At 37.9% G+C, this 17653-nt stretch overlaps 1 protein-coding gene across 3 annotated transcripts in view; it reads left to right on the forward strand.

Moving 5' to 3' along the window:
* The window catches only part of Pnpla8 (patatin like phospholipase domain containing 8), a 44032-nt gene extending 27696 nt beyond the window's left edge, over positions 1 to 16336 (forward strand). For all 3 annotated transcript variants that reach the window (XM_069996196.1, XM_069996197.1, XM_069996198.1), the window contains 4 exons: positions 481 to 538; positions 4010 to 4204; positions 9824 to 10019; positions 15327 to 16336. In XM_069996196.1, the coding sequence (XP_069852297.1) occupies positions 481 to 538; positions 4010 to 4204; positions 9824 to 10019; positions 15327 to 15601 (724 nt within the window). In that variant the 3' untranslated portion in view covers positions 15602 to 16336. The remainder of the gene's footprint in view (positions 1 to 480; positions 539 to 4009; positions 4205 to 9823; positions 10020 to 15326) is intronic.
* Positions 16337 to 17653: the final 1317 nt, after the last annotated feature.

Below are 17653 nucleotides of genomic sequence, written 5' to 3' on the forward strand. Positions count from 1 at the left end.
GCTGGTGGCTTATGCCTATAATCCTCACTATTCAGGAGGGTAAGTTCTGAGGATCACCTTTGGAAGCCAGCATGGGGAAGGAAAGTGCATGAGACTCTTATATCCAGTTAAGCACTAAAAAGACTTAAAAGTAGAGCCATAGTTCAAATGCAAGAGTGCTAGCCTTGAGAAAAAAAAGGACAACACTCAGGCTCTGAGCTCCTGCCCCAGGACCAGCACCAAAAAAAGTATCAGTTTGAAATTACTCTTTCAATTTACATTTTTTTGATTACTATAGGTACTTATAGTTTGAATCAGAGATTAGTAAGTAACTGCACATTGCTTAATGTGCATTAACTGATGATAAAACTCTTAAAGGAGACTGCTATCCTGTTTTGCTCCTTTTAACACAACTAATTTTTGGGAAAGCAGAAATTATGTTTCCTAATTATTAGCTTAAAATTCATTTTGATATACTGTATTTATTCTTATTTAATAAAGGGATAGAATGGGATCTGCACTGATGATTGAAACAGCAAGAAATCCTATGTGTACTAAGGTAAGTTCCTTAAATATTACATCTAGTTGGAACAAGAACTGGTGAAAGCATTTATTCTGAGGATCCTTTTTTTTTCTTTTTTCTTTTTTTTTTTTTTTTTTTTGGGTCTAGTAGTGGGGCCTGAACTCTGGGCCTGGGCGCTGTCCCTCAGCTCTTCAGCTCAAGGCTAGCACTCTACCACTTGAGCCACAGCGCCACTTCTGGCTTTTTTCTTTTTGTTTATGTGGTGCTGAGGAATCGAACCCAGGGCCTTGAGCATGCAAGGCAAGCGCTCTACCACTGAGCCACCTTCCCAGCCCTGAGGATCCTTTTTTTAAAATTATTTTTTACAACTTTAGTACACATCAGTTGTATAAGGTTGGGATTTCATTGTGACAGTTTCACACATTTATGGAATGTATTCCAATCACCTAAACCATCTCTATAACTCTCACTCATGCCACTTTATTGTGGTTTCATTGTTCTCTATTTTCATATATACAAACTTTTGACAGTTTCACCCTGAGAGTTTTCTGTTTTTTTTGTTTTTTGTTTTTGTTGTGGGGCTTGACTCTGGGCCTGGGCCCAGTCCCTGAATTCTTCAGCTCAAGGTGAGCACTCTACCACTTGAGCCACAGTGCCACTTCCAGTTTTCTGGTGGTTAATTGGAGTGAAGAGTCTCATGGACTTTCCTACTATGGCTTTGAACTGCTCCTGTAAGTAGCTAGGATTACAGGCGTGAGCCACCAGTGCCCAGCTGAGATTTTTGTTTTTAAGGAGAAAAATTCTCAGGAATTTCTGATACTACATTATATTAATTCCTTATCTTTTGGGTCATCCTATGAAGATATTGATTATGATCATTAAGTCTTTTCGATATCTGATAAAATATAACAAGTTTAAAACCATGGAAGTCAGAGACTACAAATATGGAAAATTTTATTTTTGGCAGTCCTGGGACTTGAACTCAAGGCCTGGGCTCTGTAGAGGCTAATACCTCTACCACTTGAGCCACAGGACCCACTTTCCAGCCTTTTCTGTTTATTTAGTACTAAGGAATTGAACCCAGGGCTTCATGCCTGCTAGGCAAGCACTCTACCACTAAGCACATTCTCAGCCCAAAAGAATTACAGTTTATCATTATTATTTTAATCAAATCTAGTTATTAAATAATTAATCTGGAAATCAGGGACTCATGTGTGTAATCCTAGCAACCCAGGAAGTTCAGATTTGAGAATCAAGTTTCAAAGCCAGTCTGGGTAGAAAAGTTCAAGAGATTCTTACTTCCAATAAACTACTAAAAAGTCAGAAGTGGATTTGTGGCTCAAGTGGTAGAGTGCTAGCCTTAACCAAAAACCTCAGTGCCCAGGCCCTGAGTTTAAGCTTTAGGACTGAACAAAAAAAGAAAAAAATAATTAATTCCCATAGGCTTTTAAAGGTAAACAAATGTACCAAATATAGGGTAATATATTAATGTTCAACTAGAATCCCAATTAAAAAAAGTTTACTATCATTTAGATATGCCTCAGAGTAGCTCCTTAAGTTTTTGAAATTTGATAATCTGAATATGTCTACTAATAAGTTTGTTAAAGAGTACAATTTATATTCCTATAAATAACATTCAGCATGTTATTTATTCTCATGCAGCATGTTATTTATTCTCAAATGATAATTTGGGATGATAAAATTATCAAATATGCTTACTTATTTCTCTTGAACGCTGGTATTTTCACACTTTTTTTTTTTTCTTGTCAGTTGTGGAGCTTGAACTCTGGGTCTGGGTGCTGTTCCTAAGCTTTTCAGCTCAAGGCAAGCATTCTACCATTTGAGCCACAGTGCCACTTCTGGTTTTCTGGTGGTTGATTGGAGATAAGAGTCTCATGGACGTTCCTGCCGGGCTGGCTTTAACCGCAATCGTCAGATCTCAGCCTCCTGAGTAGCTAGGATTATAAGCTTGAGCCACCAGCACCTGTTTTCATACTTAAATTCATTTTATAATAATTCTTAATACATTAACAATTCATAATATTCCTAATCCATGTGAACAAACAGAAGAATTTACAGCCTTGCAAAGTGCCATAACTTACTATGCAGTAATCACAGAGATGCGGTAGAGTTTCCTGAAGTAAGCACTGTGGTGTACACTACTTATCTGAAAACATATATTTAAAGGGACACAAGGGAAGGCTGCTCTGTGAGATCTCATTGTAAAGGCTGCTGAGTAGGAGCATTCCTGGCAAGGGGACAAAGGGAATGGCCTGTTCGATTGGAGTCAGAGAATTCCAGGAACTAAAAGAGTTCCTGCAGACCAGAGCCAAAGATCCAGGGCAGCATGTGGGTTGAGATTGGAACAGTAGGCTGATCAGACCATGCACACTCCTTATAGACCATGATACAGAGGTAGTTTAGTTCCTTTGGAGGGGAGCCTGGGATGTGGCCTACATATTAGACTTGTTCCCTTGTATATCCAAGGCTATTTTTGTTGGCTTGCTTTTTTCTAAATTATAATTTGTCAGCTTTGAATTAGATGTGATTGTAGGGAAACTTGAGCCACATCAAAAAGTACTTCATCATGCTAAGCAGAGCAGCCACCCATACATACTTTTAATCAAGTTCTATCTGTATCCCAATTATAGAAATTCTCTGGATTGTAGGGTATGGCCAGTTCTTATCCATAGTTACCTAAAGACACAGGTTACTTATAGGAATTTAGAATATATATTATTACCTAGTTACCTAGTTTATGACCTGAAAGCTTTGAGAATTATAGTATATATAATTATATTTTGATATATTTTGATATATTTTATAATTTTATAATATATTTTATATAATTAAGAATCATAGCATACATGTTATAGCTTTACTAAAGTTCAGATGCTTTCAAAGAACACAGAAACAAAGACCAATGAAAATGATACTGTGTAGCTACTCAGGAGGCTGAGATCTGAGGATCGCGGTTCAAAGCCAGCCCGGGCAGGAGAGACCGTGAGACTCCTATCTCCAATAAACCACCAGAAAACCGGAAGTGGTGTTGTAGCTCAAGTGGTAGAGTGCTCGCCTTGAGCTGAAGAGCTGAGGGACAGCGCTCAGGCCCAGAGTTCAAGCCCCACGACCGACAAAAAAAAAAAAAAAAGAAAAAAAAAAGAAAATGATACTGTGAAAATATTTTACTTGTTTTTAGTTTCATTAATTGTAACTACTGTTGTTTCACTTATTATATAAAGACCTAAAAATGTGAATGCCCTAGATCACGTGTGTATTTTTTAAACCAAATAATGTCAAGTATATTTTATTATATTCATGTCTTAGAATTGTCTGTCCTTATGTCTGTTATTCCATTAGGAAATACTTATATTAAGAGAGTTTTCACTTTGATCTTATTGAAGTTACAGATTATTCATTCATGAGAATAAATAGCATTTAATTTTTACAGATCTCAAACATTGCTGCTTATAGTTACATTGTTTTTTTTTTTTTTTAATTCTCTAGGTAGCTGCTGTGAGTACCATAGTAAACAGAGGTATAGCACCAAAAGCTTTTGTGTTTAGAAACTATGGTCATTTTCCTGGAATCAACTCTCATTATTTGGGAGGCTGTCAGTATAAAATGTGGCAAGCAATTAGAGCCTCATCTGCTGCTCCTGGCTACTTTGCCGAATATGTATTGGGAAATGATCTTCATCAAGTAAGTAAACATGTATTGGTATCTTAACTCTTTGCATAATTAAAAGAACTTCACAAAGATAACAGGAAATTTCATGTTCTCATGTCAAAAGATAGGCAAGCCAGGAATAATTTTGTTTTTCTTAAATTAAGCCTTCTGACATGAAAGTATAATTGAGGTAATTTTTTTGTGTTTTATATAGTGGTTCATAGCCAGTTACGAAAATTTCATTGTTGAAAAATAATGTGAGGCACTGGTGGCTCCTCAGGCCTTCAGCCCTGGCTATTCAGGAGGTGAAGATCTGAGGTTCACTGTTGGAAGCCAGCCCAGTCCATGAGAACCTTACCTCAATTAACCAACAAAAAACTGGACATGGAGCTATGGTTCAAATGGTAGAATGCTAGTCTTGAGCAACAAATCTCAGGGATAGCACCCAGGCCTTGGGTTTAAGCCCTTTTACATACAAGAAGAAAATAAGAATTGAGTATTACAATTGAAAGTATAGCCCAGTCTGGTTTGGTGATTTTGGAGTGCATACTTTGAAGGAGACAATATAGTAGAATAATGATAAGCATGCATTAGTTAGGTATGTACCAGACACTTTATTGCTTTGTATTATCTCATTAACTCATTGCTTCTTATGAGATAGTTATTTCCATTTAACAAATACAAAAATAGAGTTTTAAGAAAAGTTAAGTAATTAGACTGGAGTCACAGCTGCCAGTAACAGGATGCTTATCTACAATTAAACTGTCTTAAATTTATGGTTAAATTATAAAGTTGAATGTTTCTAGTAGTTTATTGCTTTTCTATATATGGATTCACTTAAATTTCATCACATTTCTTCCATTACAAAAGTCTTAATTCAAAATTTTATAAAGTGATAGGAAAACAAAGCTTTTGAATTGATACTTAGGAATATAAGTGTTCTTTTTATTGTTTTTGCTGTTTTTTTTCCTGCCAATACTGGGACTTGAATTCATGGCCTCAAGGCCTTGGGCTATTGCTTGGCTTTTTTTTTTCTTCTGTAGGCTGGTGCTATACCACTTCAGCCACACTTCCACTTCTTTTTCTTCTCACACTTGCTCTCTTGCGCTCTCCCTCTCTCCCCTTCTTCCTCTCTCTCTTCCTCTCTTTCCCTCTCTTTCCCTCTCCCTCCCCTCTCTCCCTCCTCTCCCTCTCCCACCTCTCTCTCCCCTCCCTCTCCTCCTCCTCCCTCTCCCCCTCCCACCTCCCTCTCTCCCTCTCTCCCTCTTTTTGTCTCCCCCTCCTTTTCCTCCTCCCCCCTCCCCCTCCCTTTCCCCCTTCCCCTCCCCTCTCTCTTCCTCCTTGTTAATAGGAGATAACATTCCCATGGACTTTTCTACCCTGGCTGGCTTCAAACTGCTGTCTTTATATCTCAACCTCCAGAATAGCTAGGATTGCAGCACTCAGGCATTAGTTATCACATTCTTAGCTTGCATTTCAATAGGTTTAGGATTTTGCTGTCTGTTGCATATTCTCTGACATTCTACTTTTAATATTTAATCTTAAATATTTTTACTCTGTAAAAATTCAATTAGTTGACTCAATAACTAAAATAAGCCTAAGATCTAGAATTTGTGCTCCCCTTTTCTCATTTGGTTGTTGAAATAAATTGTTCTCTTTCTGACCCCAACAAAGGGACAGAGGCTTCACTGTTCTTAGGTCAACTACTGTCAGTCAGGTGACAATCTCAGACCTAGGCTATTCACGGACCAGGTTCTGCAGTTTAGGTTTCAGTGATTGTTGCTACTCAGGCACAACTCAGCCACAGAGAGACATGAATGGAAAGATTCAGAAGTCTGAAATAATACAGGCTTATGAGTAAATATGCTTATGTTTATAAGAGATTCTTTTAAAAGGATGTGCCTGTCTCAAAATCACAATATAGAAACATCAGGCATGGGCTGGGAAGGTGGCTCAGTGGTAGAGCGCTTGCCTTGCATGCTCAAGGCCCTGGGTTCGATTCCTCAGCACCACATAAGCAAAAAGAAAAAAAAAAGCCGGAAGTGGCGCTGTGGCTCAAGTGGTAGAGCGCTAGCCTTGAGCTGAAGAGCTGAGGGACAGCGCCCAGGCCCAGAGTTCAGGCCCCATGACCGGACCCCCCCCCCCCAAAAAAAAAAAATATCAGGCACATTCTTCCAGAGATGTGGTCAAGTGCTAGGGATCAATAACTTAAAGGAAGTACAAATTAGAGTGGAAGTAACAATAAACAGTCTATACTGAAATGGAGAATAAGGTAAGAAATGAGAAACCAAACAGCTTTTCTGAGAACCCATAGATCTCAGTTTTTCCTGTAATGTCAAAAACATTAAGCTGTTTATACTGATGGTAATAATGGTCCATGAACCTCAAGCCAGCTGTTTCATAATCTAATGGGAAGTGTGGTTAGTATTTTGAGACATTCCTCTGTAGCTGCCTTCTAGTGTGATCTCACTTAGGTAACTAAAGTATTATTTGAGATGCTTATGTGTGAGAAAGTTGTTTTATAATGCTAAAACTGAAGAGTTATTATCTAAATCTTACAAAACAAATACCACCATTCCTATAAAATAACTAAGTACAAAGAGGAGAAGCACTTTTATTTTATATTATATAGGAAATTTTTATAACAGTAGCACATTAAAATACGTGTTTTTGTTGTTTTATTTTGGCTTTTGTGCTGATCCTGGGGCTGGGCACTGTCCCTTAGCCTTTTTTTTTTGTTTTGTTTGTTTTCCTTTCGGTTATGGGGCCTGAACTCTGGGCCTGGGCACTGTCACTCAGTTCTTTGGCTCAAGGCTAGCACTCTACCATTTGAGCCACAGCGCCACTTCCAGCCTTTTTTGCTTATGTGGTGCTAAGGAATCAAACCCAGGGCCTCATTCCTGTAAGGCAAGCACTCTACCACTTGAACCATAGTTCTACTTCTGGCTTTTTGGTAGTTACTTTGGAGGTACGAGTCTCACAAATTTTCCTACCCTCAAATTGGCTTTATACCCTGATCTTCAGATCTCTGTCTCCTGAGTAGCTAGGATTACAAGGGTGCTAACTTAAAAAATTGTACAAGTATTTTTTTTTTTGTTGTTTTTTTGGGTCTGGTCATGGTCTCCTGGGCGCTGTCCCTCAGCTCTTCAGCTCAAGGCTAGTGCTCTACCACTTGAGCCACAGCGCCACTTCCAGCTTTTTTCTTTTTGCTTATGTGATGCTGAGGGATGGAACCCAGGGCCTCAGGCATGCAAGGCAAGCGCTCTACCACTGAGCCACCTTCCCAGCCCCTGTACAATACAAGTATAGTAATCGTGACTTTTATTTACATTAAGGAAGATAATATAAATAGAAGAGACTCCAAAAATAGAGACCTACACATATATGGCATTTAATTTTTGACAAAAAATACAAAAGAGAAAGATGTAAAAGAGGTCCAAAAGAGAAAATAGTCTTTTTAGCAATTTCTATTGTAGCCATTGTTCTTATCAGTCTGTCAGTCTCTGTCTCTCTCTCTAGCCCCCTCCTGTCTGTCTCTCCCACAGACATACAACAAAAACTCTGACTTAAACCTCACCTTGGGCTGGGAATGTGGTTTAGTGTAAGATTGCTTGCCTAACATTACATGAAACCCTGGGTTCGATTTCTCTGAACAACATAAACAGAAAAAGCCAGAAGTGGCACTGTGGTTCAAGTGGTAGAGTGTTAGCTTTGAACAAAAGAACTTCAGGGACAGTACCCAGGTCCTGAGTTCAAGCCCCAGGAGCAGCAAAAACAAAATAAAACAAAACAAAAACAACCTCACACCTTATTCAGAGATTATTGAAAGTAGATCATAGTTCTAAATGCAAAATAAAACTATTAAACCGCAAGTGTACACTTAATCTCAGAAGAAAGTAGGAAAAGAAACCCTTCATGCCTAGATTTAGGTGAAAACATTTTATAGTCATATAGAATTCACCATCCATAAAGTTGATAAAGTAAATTTCATCAAAATTAGGGAACTTTTACTCTTCTTCAGAGGTACTCTCTAGGGAATTAAGAGATAAGCTATACAAATCATATATCTAGCAAAGAACATATGAGAATATATATGAATACATATATAAAGTTTTATATGTACATATATACCCATATTTTAAATAAAATACATATTAATAAAGTAAGCCTCTATTTTAAAATAGAGGTTTTGTTTTCTTACAGCACCGGGGATTGAACTCAGGACCTGACACAATTGCTGTACCAGTGAGATACAGTCCTAGTCTATTTTGTTGTTGTTATTGTTGTTGTTTTTGGGGGGCACTGTCCCTCAGCTCTTCAGCTCAAGGCTAGCACTCTACCACTTGAGCCACAGCGCCACTTCCAGCTTTTTTCTTTTTGCTTATGTGGTGCTGAGGAATTGAACCCAGGGCCTCGGGCATGCAAGGCAAGCGCTCTATCACTGAGCCACCTTCCCAGCCCATGTTCCTCAGCTCTTTAGTTCAAGACTAGCACTCTACCACTTGAGCCACAGGGCCACTTCTGGCTTCTTCTGCTTATGTGGTGCTGAGGATTCGAACCCAAGGCCTCATGCATGCAAGGCAAGCACTCTACCACTGAGCCACCTTCCCAGCCCCTCCTAGTCTGTTTTGTATATTGTGCAATGCACTTTGTTATACTTGACCAAAATTTTAAATATTTTTATTTTGATGCCTTTAAAATACTCTTATTAGTATAGTTTTCCTTTTCCTGTTTAGTTCTTTCAAATAATGTTGTTATTGACCGATACTTTAAAATACAGTTTAACTTAGCTATATGTGCATTGTAGATATGAAACATTAAAATAAAATAAACATTACTAAACTTTCAATTAATTTAGAATTAATCTGGTTATATTTTACATAGGAGAAAAGAACTGGTCTTTCTAGCACTCTACCACTTGAGCCACAGCACCACTTCCAGCTTTTTCTGCTTATATGGTGCTGAGGAATCAAACCCAAGGCCTCCGCATGCAAAGCAAACCCTCTACCACTGAGCCTCCTTCTCTGTCTGGATAATGTGTCCTTAAGGGCTGGGAAGGTGGCTTAATGTTAGAGTGCTTGCTTAACATGCATGAAGCCCTGGGTTCGATTCATCAGTACCACATAAACAGAAAAAGCCAAAAGTGACACTGTGGCTCACATGGGTAGAATGCTAGCCTAGAGCAAAAGAAGCTCCAGGACTGTGTCCAGGCCCTGAGTTCAATTCCCAGAACTGGCAGAAACAAACAAAAAACAGTTTAGAAGCTGGGCACATACCCGGCCTGGAGGCTGAAGCAGGAAGATTGTTAGTCCAAGATCAAACTGGTGTACATAATGTAACACTGTCTTCAACAAAAGAAAAAGCATACAGTTCATGTTAGTATTGCTAATCATCATATCAAAACTCTCCAAAAGGCTGCTCAAAATAGGGAAGGCAAGCTTGATACAAAATTTCCTCATGAGGCTGATGGGTTTTCGCATGTGTTCTATAGTTGTATATAGTATATAAAATAAGTTCACTTTAATTTGTTTGGCTTATTACATTCTTTAAATTTCTCTTTAATATCAAACTTTTTCAAAATATATTTTTGTTTTCATATGTGTAGTATATGACTTCTTACTTAAGAGATTGTTTTTAAAACTTGTTCTGCAGGATGGAGGCTTGCTTCTCAATAACCCATCAGCGCTGGCAATGCATGAATGTAAATGTCTTTGGCCAGATGTGCCATTAGAGTGCATAGTATCCCTGGGCACTGGGCGTTACGAGAGTGATGTGAGAAACACAGCAACATATACAAGCTTGAAAACCAAACTTTCTAATGTTATCAACAGTGCTACAGATACAGAAGGTTAGTCTGCTTCAGTGCTTCCTTAAGGCACTTAAACTTACAGTGTTTAGTATGGACAAAATAGGCTGATCTCAACTGCAAAAGAGTATGTGGTGTCTATATTTTGGGCTTCAGCTGCACAAGAGACAATTTTTATTTGTTTTGTTTTCTTTCTCTTAACCCTTTCTTGTTAATTGACCTCAAAGAGACTTTCTACTTAAGAATAGTACTACTTTGCCTGCTTTTGGGTGGAGAAACAGCTAAAGCAGGCATAGCATAGAAGCTTGGGTGGAGACACTAGCCAGTTAAAAAAGATAAAAGCAGCAACAGAAAAGGTCAGTTTGATTCAAGTGTACACTTAATCTCAGTGAGATAATTTTGAACTTGTATGGAATGAGATGGTTACTGATGTCAAAGCAAACTGCTACCCCATTAGTATAGGTAAGAGTAGTCCATTAAAAATCCATTTAAAATGGAAATCACATCATCTTCCCCCTTATGAAAACCCTCTAGACTTCCCATCACACTTAACAAAACCCCAAAACCTCACTCATTGAAATTTACTAGACTATTGGCTTTTGAATATATATCACTTAGGGCAGTGTGTCCCTGCATAAAGTGTACTAGCCACACTTTCTTTTTTTAATATATATATTTTTATTGTAAAGATCCTGTACAAAGGGGTTATAGTTTCATGAGTAAGGTAATGAGTACATTTCCTATCGAGCATTGTTACCCTTCCTTTATTTTTCCCCTACCATCCCTTCCCTCCCTATACCCCAACTCTTCCCTCTCCCATGCCCCCTGAAGTTGTAAAGTTCGTTTTCAAAAGTGTCTTGTACATCTCATTGTTACAATGGGTGAGCCTGTATCCTTGTTTCAGCATTTTATTATTTCCCTTCCCCTCCCCAAATTAGAAAAATGTATATACAAGATGCAGGGCACTGACATCAAATACAGTGAAAACAGGGGTTATCCAGTGGGGGAAGAACATATGACCATATAAGATGATGCTAAGCGAAATAACCCTGAGATAGGGACACAGGGTTTTACCTTTCTTGCTGTTGTTTTTAATGTACTTAAAATAGCCACACTTTATTTCTTAATCTTGTACTTGCTGAGAATTCTCCTGCCTTAGGGCTTCTCTGTTGCTATTCTGCTCTCTTCTCTCCTGCTCCTGCTGTTTCCCCACCTATGTGCTTAATTCACATGACTCACTTCTTTCAGGTATATATTGGAGATCAAAGGTTACTTCCACAAATGTTGTTTTCCCTTGGCTATTGTGATTAAAGCTTCAGTGAACATAGGAATACAAATATCTTTTTGAGGTTTTTTTTTGGGGGGGGGGTGCAGAGAGAGGTCTTGGGCTTGAAACCAGAGCCTTATACTCTTGCTTGGCACTTTTTCTTTTTTCTCTTTCTCTCCTTTTCTTCCTTTCTTTTTTCCCTTCCTCCCTCCATTTCTTTTTCTCCCTTTCTCTCTTTTTCTGTTTGTTTCATGTGTGTTAGTCCTGGGGCTTGAACTCAAGGTCTTGGGCTCAAGGTCTCTGAGCTTTTTTTTGCTCAAAGTTAGGACTCTACTACTTGAACCACAGTTCTACTTCTGCTTTTTTGGGGGTGGGGGCTAGGAGAGTAGTTAATTGGAGATAAAAGTCTTACAGGCTTCCTGCCCAGGCTAGCTTTGAACCATGATCCTCAGATCTCAGCCTCCTAAATAGCTAGGATTACAGGTGTGAGCCACCAGCACCCAGCCAGGGCTTGAACACTTTAAAAGGAGAATTAAGACTTCCATTCTGTTCTTACCATGAAAAAATTAGCAGAGCCAGGTAATTCTTCCTACCACAAGGTAATGGAATAAAACAATGTTTTTCATATATTAGGTAACAGTAGCATGAAGCAGAAACTTTAAAAGCAGACCAGTGTCTTAGAGTTTAGGAAACAGAATTGGATGTTTAGTAATGCAAAGGAAAATAGGATTTGTACTAGAATACCACAGAAGAAGCAACTTCTAGGAGCATTTGATTGTGATCCAGAGATATGCAGCAGAATCTGCTGGAGTCTTTTGACCAAGTACTGATTTGTGCATTTGTGTGAAGAAACATATATATAGTAAGGTAGAAAAAGACATGAGTATGATGAGGAGAGAAATGGAAGATGAATCAAACTGGTAGAAGTGAAACATGCAGTACTTAAAACTTAAGATTTACTTGATGTGATTAGCAGTTCTATATAAGCACTTTCAGAAAATAGAAGAGACAACTCCCCAGCTTCTTTTATAAGGCCAATACTACCTTGACACTAAAATCAGACAAAAAACGTTACTAAGAAAAATAATTTAAACAAATAAGAAAACTATTCACCAGTATTTCCCATTCATATACTTGCAGTAATCTAGAAATAACACTAATAAACATAGTTCAGCAAAATATTAAAAAGAAAATAAAACATGACCAATTAAAGTTCATCCCATAAATACAGGATTAACTTTTGTGTTTGTATATCAGTTGTGGGGCTTGAACGCTGGCCCCTGAGGGCTGTCCCTCAGTTTTTCTGCTCAAGGCTAGCATTCTACCACTTGAGTCACAGCGCTACTTCCAGTTTTCTGCTGGTTTATTGGAGATAAGAGTCTCATGGACTTTCTTGCTTGGGCTGGTTTTGAACTGTGATCCTCAGATCTCAGCCTCCTGAGTAGCTAGGATTACAGGCTTGAGCCACCAACCCCGGGCTAGGATTAACATTTTTTAAATCAGTGTAATACTGTTCCATTAGATTATGAAAAAACATGTGACAAAATCTTAAATCCATTCATGATAAAACCCAGCAAGCAAAGTACAGATTGGAACTTTCTCAGCTCAGTGAAGGGGATCTGCAAATTCATTCAGATCTCAGAATTTCTTGCTTATTAGGCTCTTCCCATTGAGCCATACCTCCAACCCCTCATTTCTTTATTTTTTTTTTCTTTAGAAAATTTTGCCATGTTGCTTAGTCCAACCTGGAACTTGTGGTGACCCTGCCTCGGGCTCCTATGTGCTAGAATTATAGGCATGTATTTTCCTGGCACAGTATCATATTTAATGTTAAGGATTGAATGCTTTATGCTACTAAAAAAAGTGAGTAGCAAAGTTGAAGAATATAAGATCAGTAAAACAGTAGCTTATATTTCTTCATGCTAGTTACCCCCTCCTTTGTTTTTCCCCTACTATCCCTTCCCTCCCCAACTCACCCCTCCTCGAAGTTGTAAAGTTCATTTTCAACATAGTGTCTTGTACATCTCATGAGTCAACCTGCATTCTTGTTTCAGAATTTTGTTATTTCCCTCCCTTCCCCCAAATTAGAAAAATGTATATACAAGATGCAGGGCACCAGAATCAAATACAGTGACAACAGGGGTTATACCATAGGGAGAAGGACATACAAAAGAAAAAAAAATCACATAGTACATTAAAAACAACAGCAACAAAGAAGAAACCTCTTGTGTCCATATCTTGAGGTTCATTTTGCCTAGCATCATCTTATATGGTCATATGTACATAGCTTTTGACCTTTTCTGCTTGTCTGGTAAGATTATCCTAGACAAATACTAGTTACTGCAAATAAGGGAACACATGGGTCATATGTTTCTTTGGGTCTGACTTACTTCCCTTAATATTTTTTCCAAGTCTTTCCATTTCCTAACAAATGGGGTAGTATCATTCTTTCTGGTGGAGGCATAGAATTCCATTGTATATCTATACCACATTTTCTTGATGCATTCATCTACTGAGGGACATCTGGGTTGGTTGCACAGTGCATCTTGATCAATGTCACCCTCTCAGTATCTCAAGACTATTCTTTCAGGAAAGTTCCCAAAGGACCTAGGGTAGCCAATACAACTTGCAAAAGAAAAAAACTGGGAGACTTATTTTTTCTTATTTCAAGATTATACACTAAGCAGTAGACTATGGTAAAGGTAACTGAAGGCCAAATATTGATCCGTACATTATCAATGTCAAATATTATGATGCAGTCCTTTTTGGAAGATAGTACAGCAGGTCTTAAACATATACACTTTTTCTTTCTTTTGGGGGGGGGGGGTTAGGGGGACGTGGGGCTTGAATTTTGGGCCTGGGCACTGTCCCTGTGCTCTTCAGCTCAAGGTGAGTGCTCTACCACTTGAGCCATAGCACCACTTCGAGTTTTCTGGTGGCTAATTGGAGATAAGAGTTTCATGGACTTTCCTGCGTGGGCTGGGTTTGAATTGTGATTCTCAGATCTCAGCCTCCTGAGTAGCTAGGATTACAGGCATGAGCTACCAGTGCCCAGCAGCATATATACTTTCATCATATGACTCAGGAATTTTCTTCCTAGGTTTGTACTCATAAGAAAAATAATATGTTCACATAGAGACAAGCATAATAACATGGTTATTTCTAATGGCTGAAAAACTGAGGAAAGTAAATTATGTTAAAACTGTGTAATATAATATCACTCATCACTACAAAAAACTGTAGGGTATTGTATGACTGAATCTCTAAAGCACTTTATGAGTCCAGGAAGACAGGGTAGCTAGGCTTATGATTCTGTTTTTATGAAATGCTAAAAGAGAAAAACAGTACACAATGAACCAACTTTATAAAGAGACTTTTGCAGGGTGCTGGTGGCTCCCACCTGTAATCCTGGCTATTCAAGAGGCTGAGATCTGAGGATCATGATTCAAAACCAGCCCAGGCAGGAAGGAGAGGCTGAGATCTGGGGATCATGATTCAAAACCAGCCCAGGCAGGAAGGAAAGTCTGAGACCCTTAGCTGTAGTTAGTTAACCACCAGAAAACCAAAGTGGCTCTGTGGTTCAAATGGTATAGCACTAGCCTTGAGCCAAAGAGCTGAAGGACAGTGCCCAGGCCCAGAGTTCAAGCTCTAGGACCAGCCCCCCCCAAAAAAAAACAAAAAAAAATTTTTTTAAGAGTTTTTGGGTGGTAGTAATTGCTGTGTCTTGACTTGTGGTAGTTACACAGTATATATACATTGTCAGTTAATATTGGTGAACTTATTGAATTTAAATTATATCCCAATAAACACGATTCTTCCCTTGCTCCCCCCAAAAAAGGAAGTTTGGAGAAACATTTCAACAAAGAAGAGAAAACTGGAACAAGTATCCTAAGTTAACAAAATATACGAACTATTTTGGAAGATGAGTTTTATTTGGCCATTGTTTCATTGATTATGGGTTTCTTACTGGTACTATTAGTTTGAGGGAAATAAACAAGATAAAGAAGATAGTTTTAAATGAAGACAAAGTTAATAGAATATTGCAGAATGTCTCCACTCTTTCTCCCTTTTTGTTTTAACAGAAGTTCATGTAATGCTTGATGGTCTGTTACCTCCTGACACGTATTTTAGATTCAATCCCGTCATGTGTGAAAATATACCTCTTGATGAAAGTCGAAATGAAAAACTGGATCAGCTGCAGTCAGAAGGGTTGAAGTACATAGAACGAAATGAACAAAAGATGAAGAAACTAGCAAAAATATTAAGTCAAGAAAAAACAACTCTGCAGAAAATTAATGATTGGATAAAATTAAAAACTGACATGTATGAAGGCCTTCCATTCTTCTCAAAGTTGTGATGAGTGTGTACATATGTTCTCACAAATGAGGGCCTGATCAGCTCCACCAAGGAATTGGGGTATTCAGCATACGCTGACTTTGAAATACTTTTTAATCCTGCAGAATCCTAAGACAGACAGCTAACACAGAGGATATACTTGCTTACAAAATTCAAGTGGGAATTAGTTTTCAAGATGTTAATAGTTAACTAAGCTTTAGGAATTTTATTATTGTGCTAATTGGTTTTAGTAGATACTGGTGTAAAAGTGTTTAATGTTTGAAAATTTATTAATATATGTGCCAAACAAACTGAAAATTATACTCTGTATTTTTGCTTTAGTCATTGTAATCATGTTGAATTTATATGATCATTGATTTTATCCCAGGTGGAAATTTCCAGCTAGTTTGTTTTTACATTTACCACCAGTGTTTTTGCTGATACATTCTGTAATCCAGTACCTTCATTGTAATATCTAACTTGATGCAGAAAATGGAATTTTCTCTATTAAAATACTTTTACATTTAAAGTATGAAAGAACAAGATTCACTTTTCTATTAAAAATCTCCTTATTTCAGCATTATTTGGTTAAAAAGATAGATGGATTTCCATTTTAACATCTTTCTCCCTGAAATGTCAAGGTACTGCTGTGTGTTAGCTTTTCTACATCTAACGTATCATTTACTGTTACAAAATCTGAGATGATATTCTTGTCAAAAAGAAAATATTCCCGTCATTAACACAAATAAACTGTTGAAATAATGGTAAGAAGCTAATGTCATTTTTAGCATGTATTTTTTTAAACATTTATTATTATTATTATCTTTAAGTAGCTGTACAAAGAAGTTCTCATTCTACAAGATGGTATATGAATACAAGGTGTCTTGCAACACTGTTACCCCTCGTTTAGTATGTATTTTTGATTATTCATGATGTAAGCTCTTCATTTTTTTTTTTTTTAGCATTTGAATCCACCTATCAATAATGCTTAAAAAGCTAAGCTTGTTTTAATTTATTATCCTCTTCAGACCCCTGGATTTCACAGCATCTAAACCATGGGCTCAAAACATTCTTTTTTTTTTTTTTTTTTTTTTTGTCGGTGATGGGTCTTGAACTCTGGGCTTAGGCACTGTCCCTCAGCTCTTCCACAGCGCCACTTCTGGTTTTCTGGTGGTTTATTGGAGATAAGAGTGTCACGGACTTTCCTGCCTGGGCTGGCTTTGAACTGTGATCCTCAGATCTCAGCCTCCTGAGTAGCTAGGATTACAGAGATGAGCCACTGGCCCTCAGCTTCAAAACATTCTTTTCTCGCAGAAAATTCATCTTTGTTCTGTTTTATGTGCTTATATGATTTATACCATGTAAATCAATCACATTTAGATATCTGAAGGAAAAGAAAATTAAGTACTCTTGTTTATATGTATAAACTAAAGCTAGCATGTTACCAGGCTGTCAGTCAGTGAGTTTGGTGTTCAGAGGTGCTGAGGTGTGCTTCAGAATCCTAGGGGAATAGGTCTTATGCTAATTCTGGACCTGCTATACACCAGCCCCTCCTTGTTACCCTAAAAAGATAGAAGACAGTATCTGGGCATTAGGAACTTCATTTTTTTTTAAATTGTGAAAATACCGTACAGAGGGGTTACAATTACATGGACCAGGTAATGAGTACATTTCTTATCAAGCATTGTTGCCTCCTCCTTTATTTCCCCATCTTCCCCCCTCCCCCCACCAAAGTTGTAAAGTTCCTTTTTTGATATAACACCTTGCACATCTCATTGTTGCAATAAGATCCCTATTTAAACAATTTGTTTTTTCCCTATCCCCCCCACAAATTATGCCAACATCAAATACAGTGAAAACAGGGGTTATACCATGGGGGAGGGACATACAAGGAAACAAAGAAATCATCTTATAAATATGTTAGAAGCAATCACAAGAAAGAAAAAACATTTAAATCCTTATCTTGGGGTTCGCTTCGCCTAACATCAACTTATCTGACCATTTCTGCTTGTCTCAGACATATACTAGCCATAAAAAAATGCAAATAAAACAACATTGAGATACCACCTCACCC

Source organism: Dipodomys merriami, unplaced genomic scaffold, assembly GCF_024711535.1.
Source record: "Dipodomys merriami isolate MVZ:Mamm:240054 unplaced genomic scaffold, mDipMer1.0.p SCAF_5, whole genome shotgun sequence".
Classification (NCBI taxonomy): domain Eukaryota; kingdom Metazoa; phylum Chordata; class Mammalia; order Rodentia; family Heteromyidae; genus Dipodomys; species Dipodomys merriami.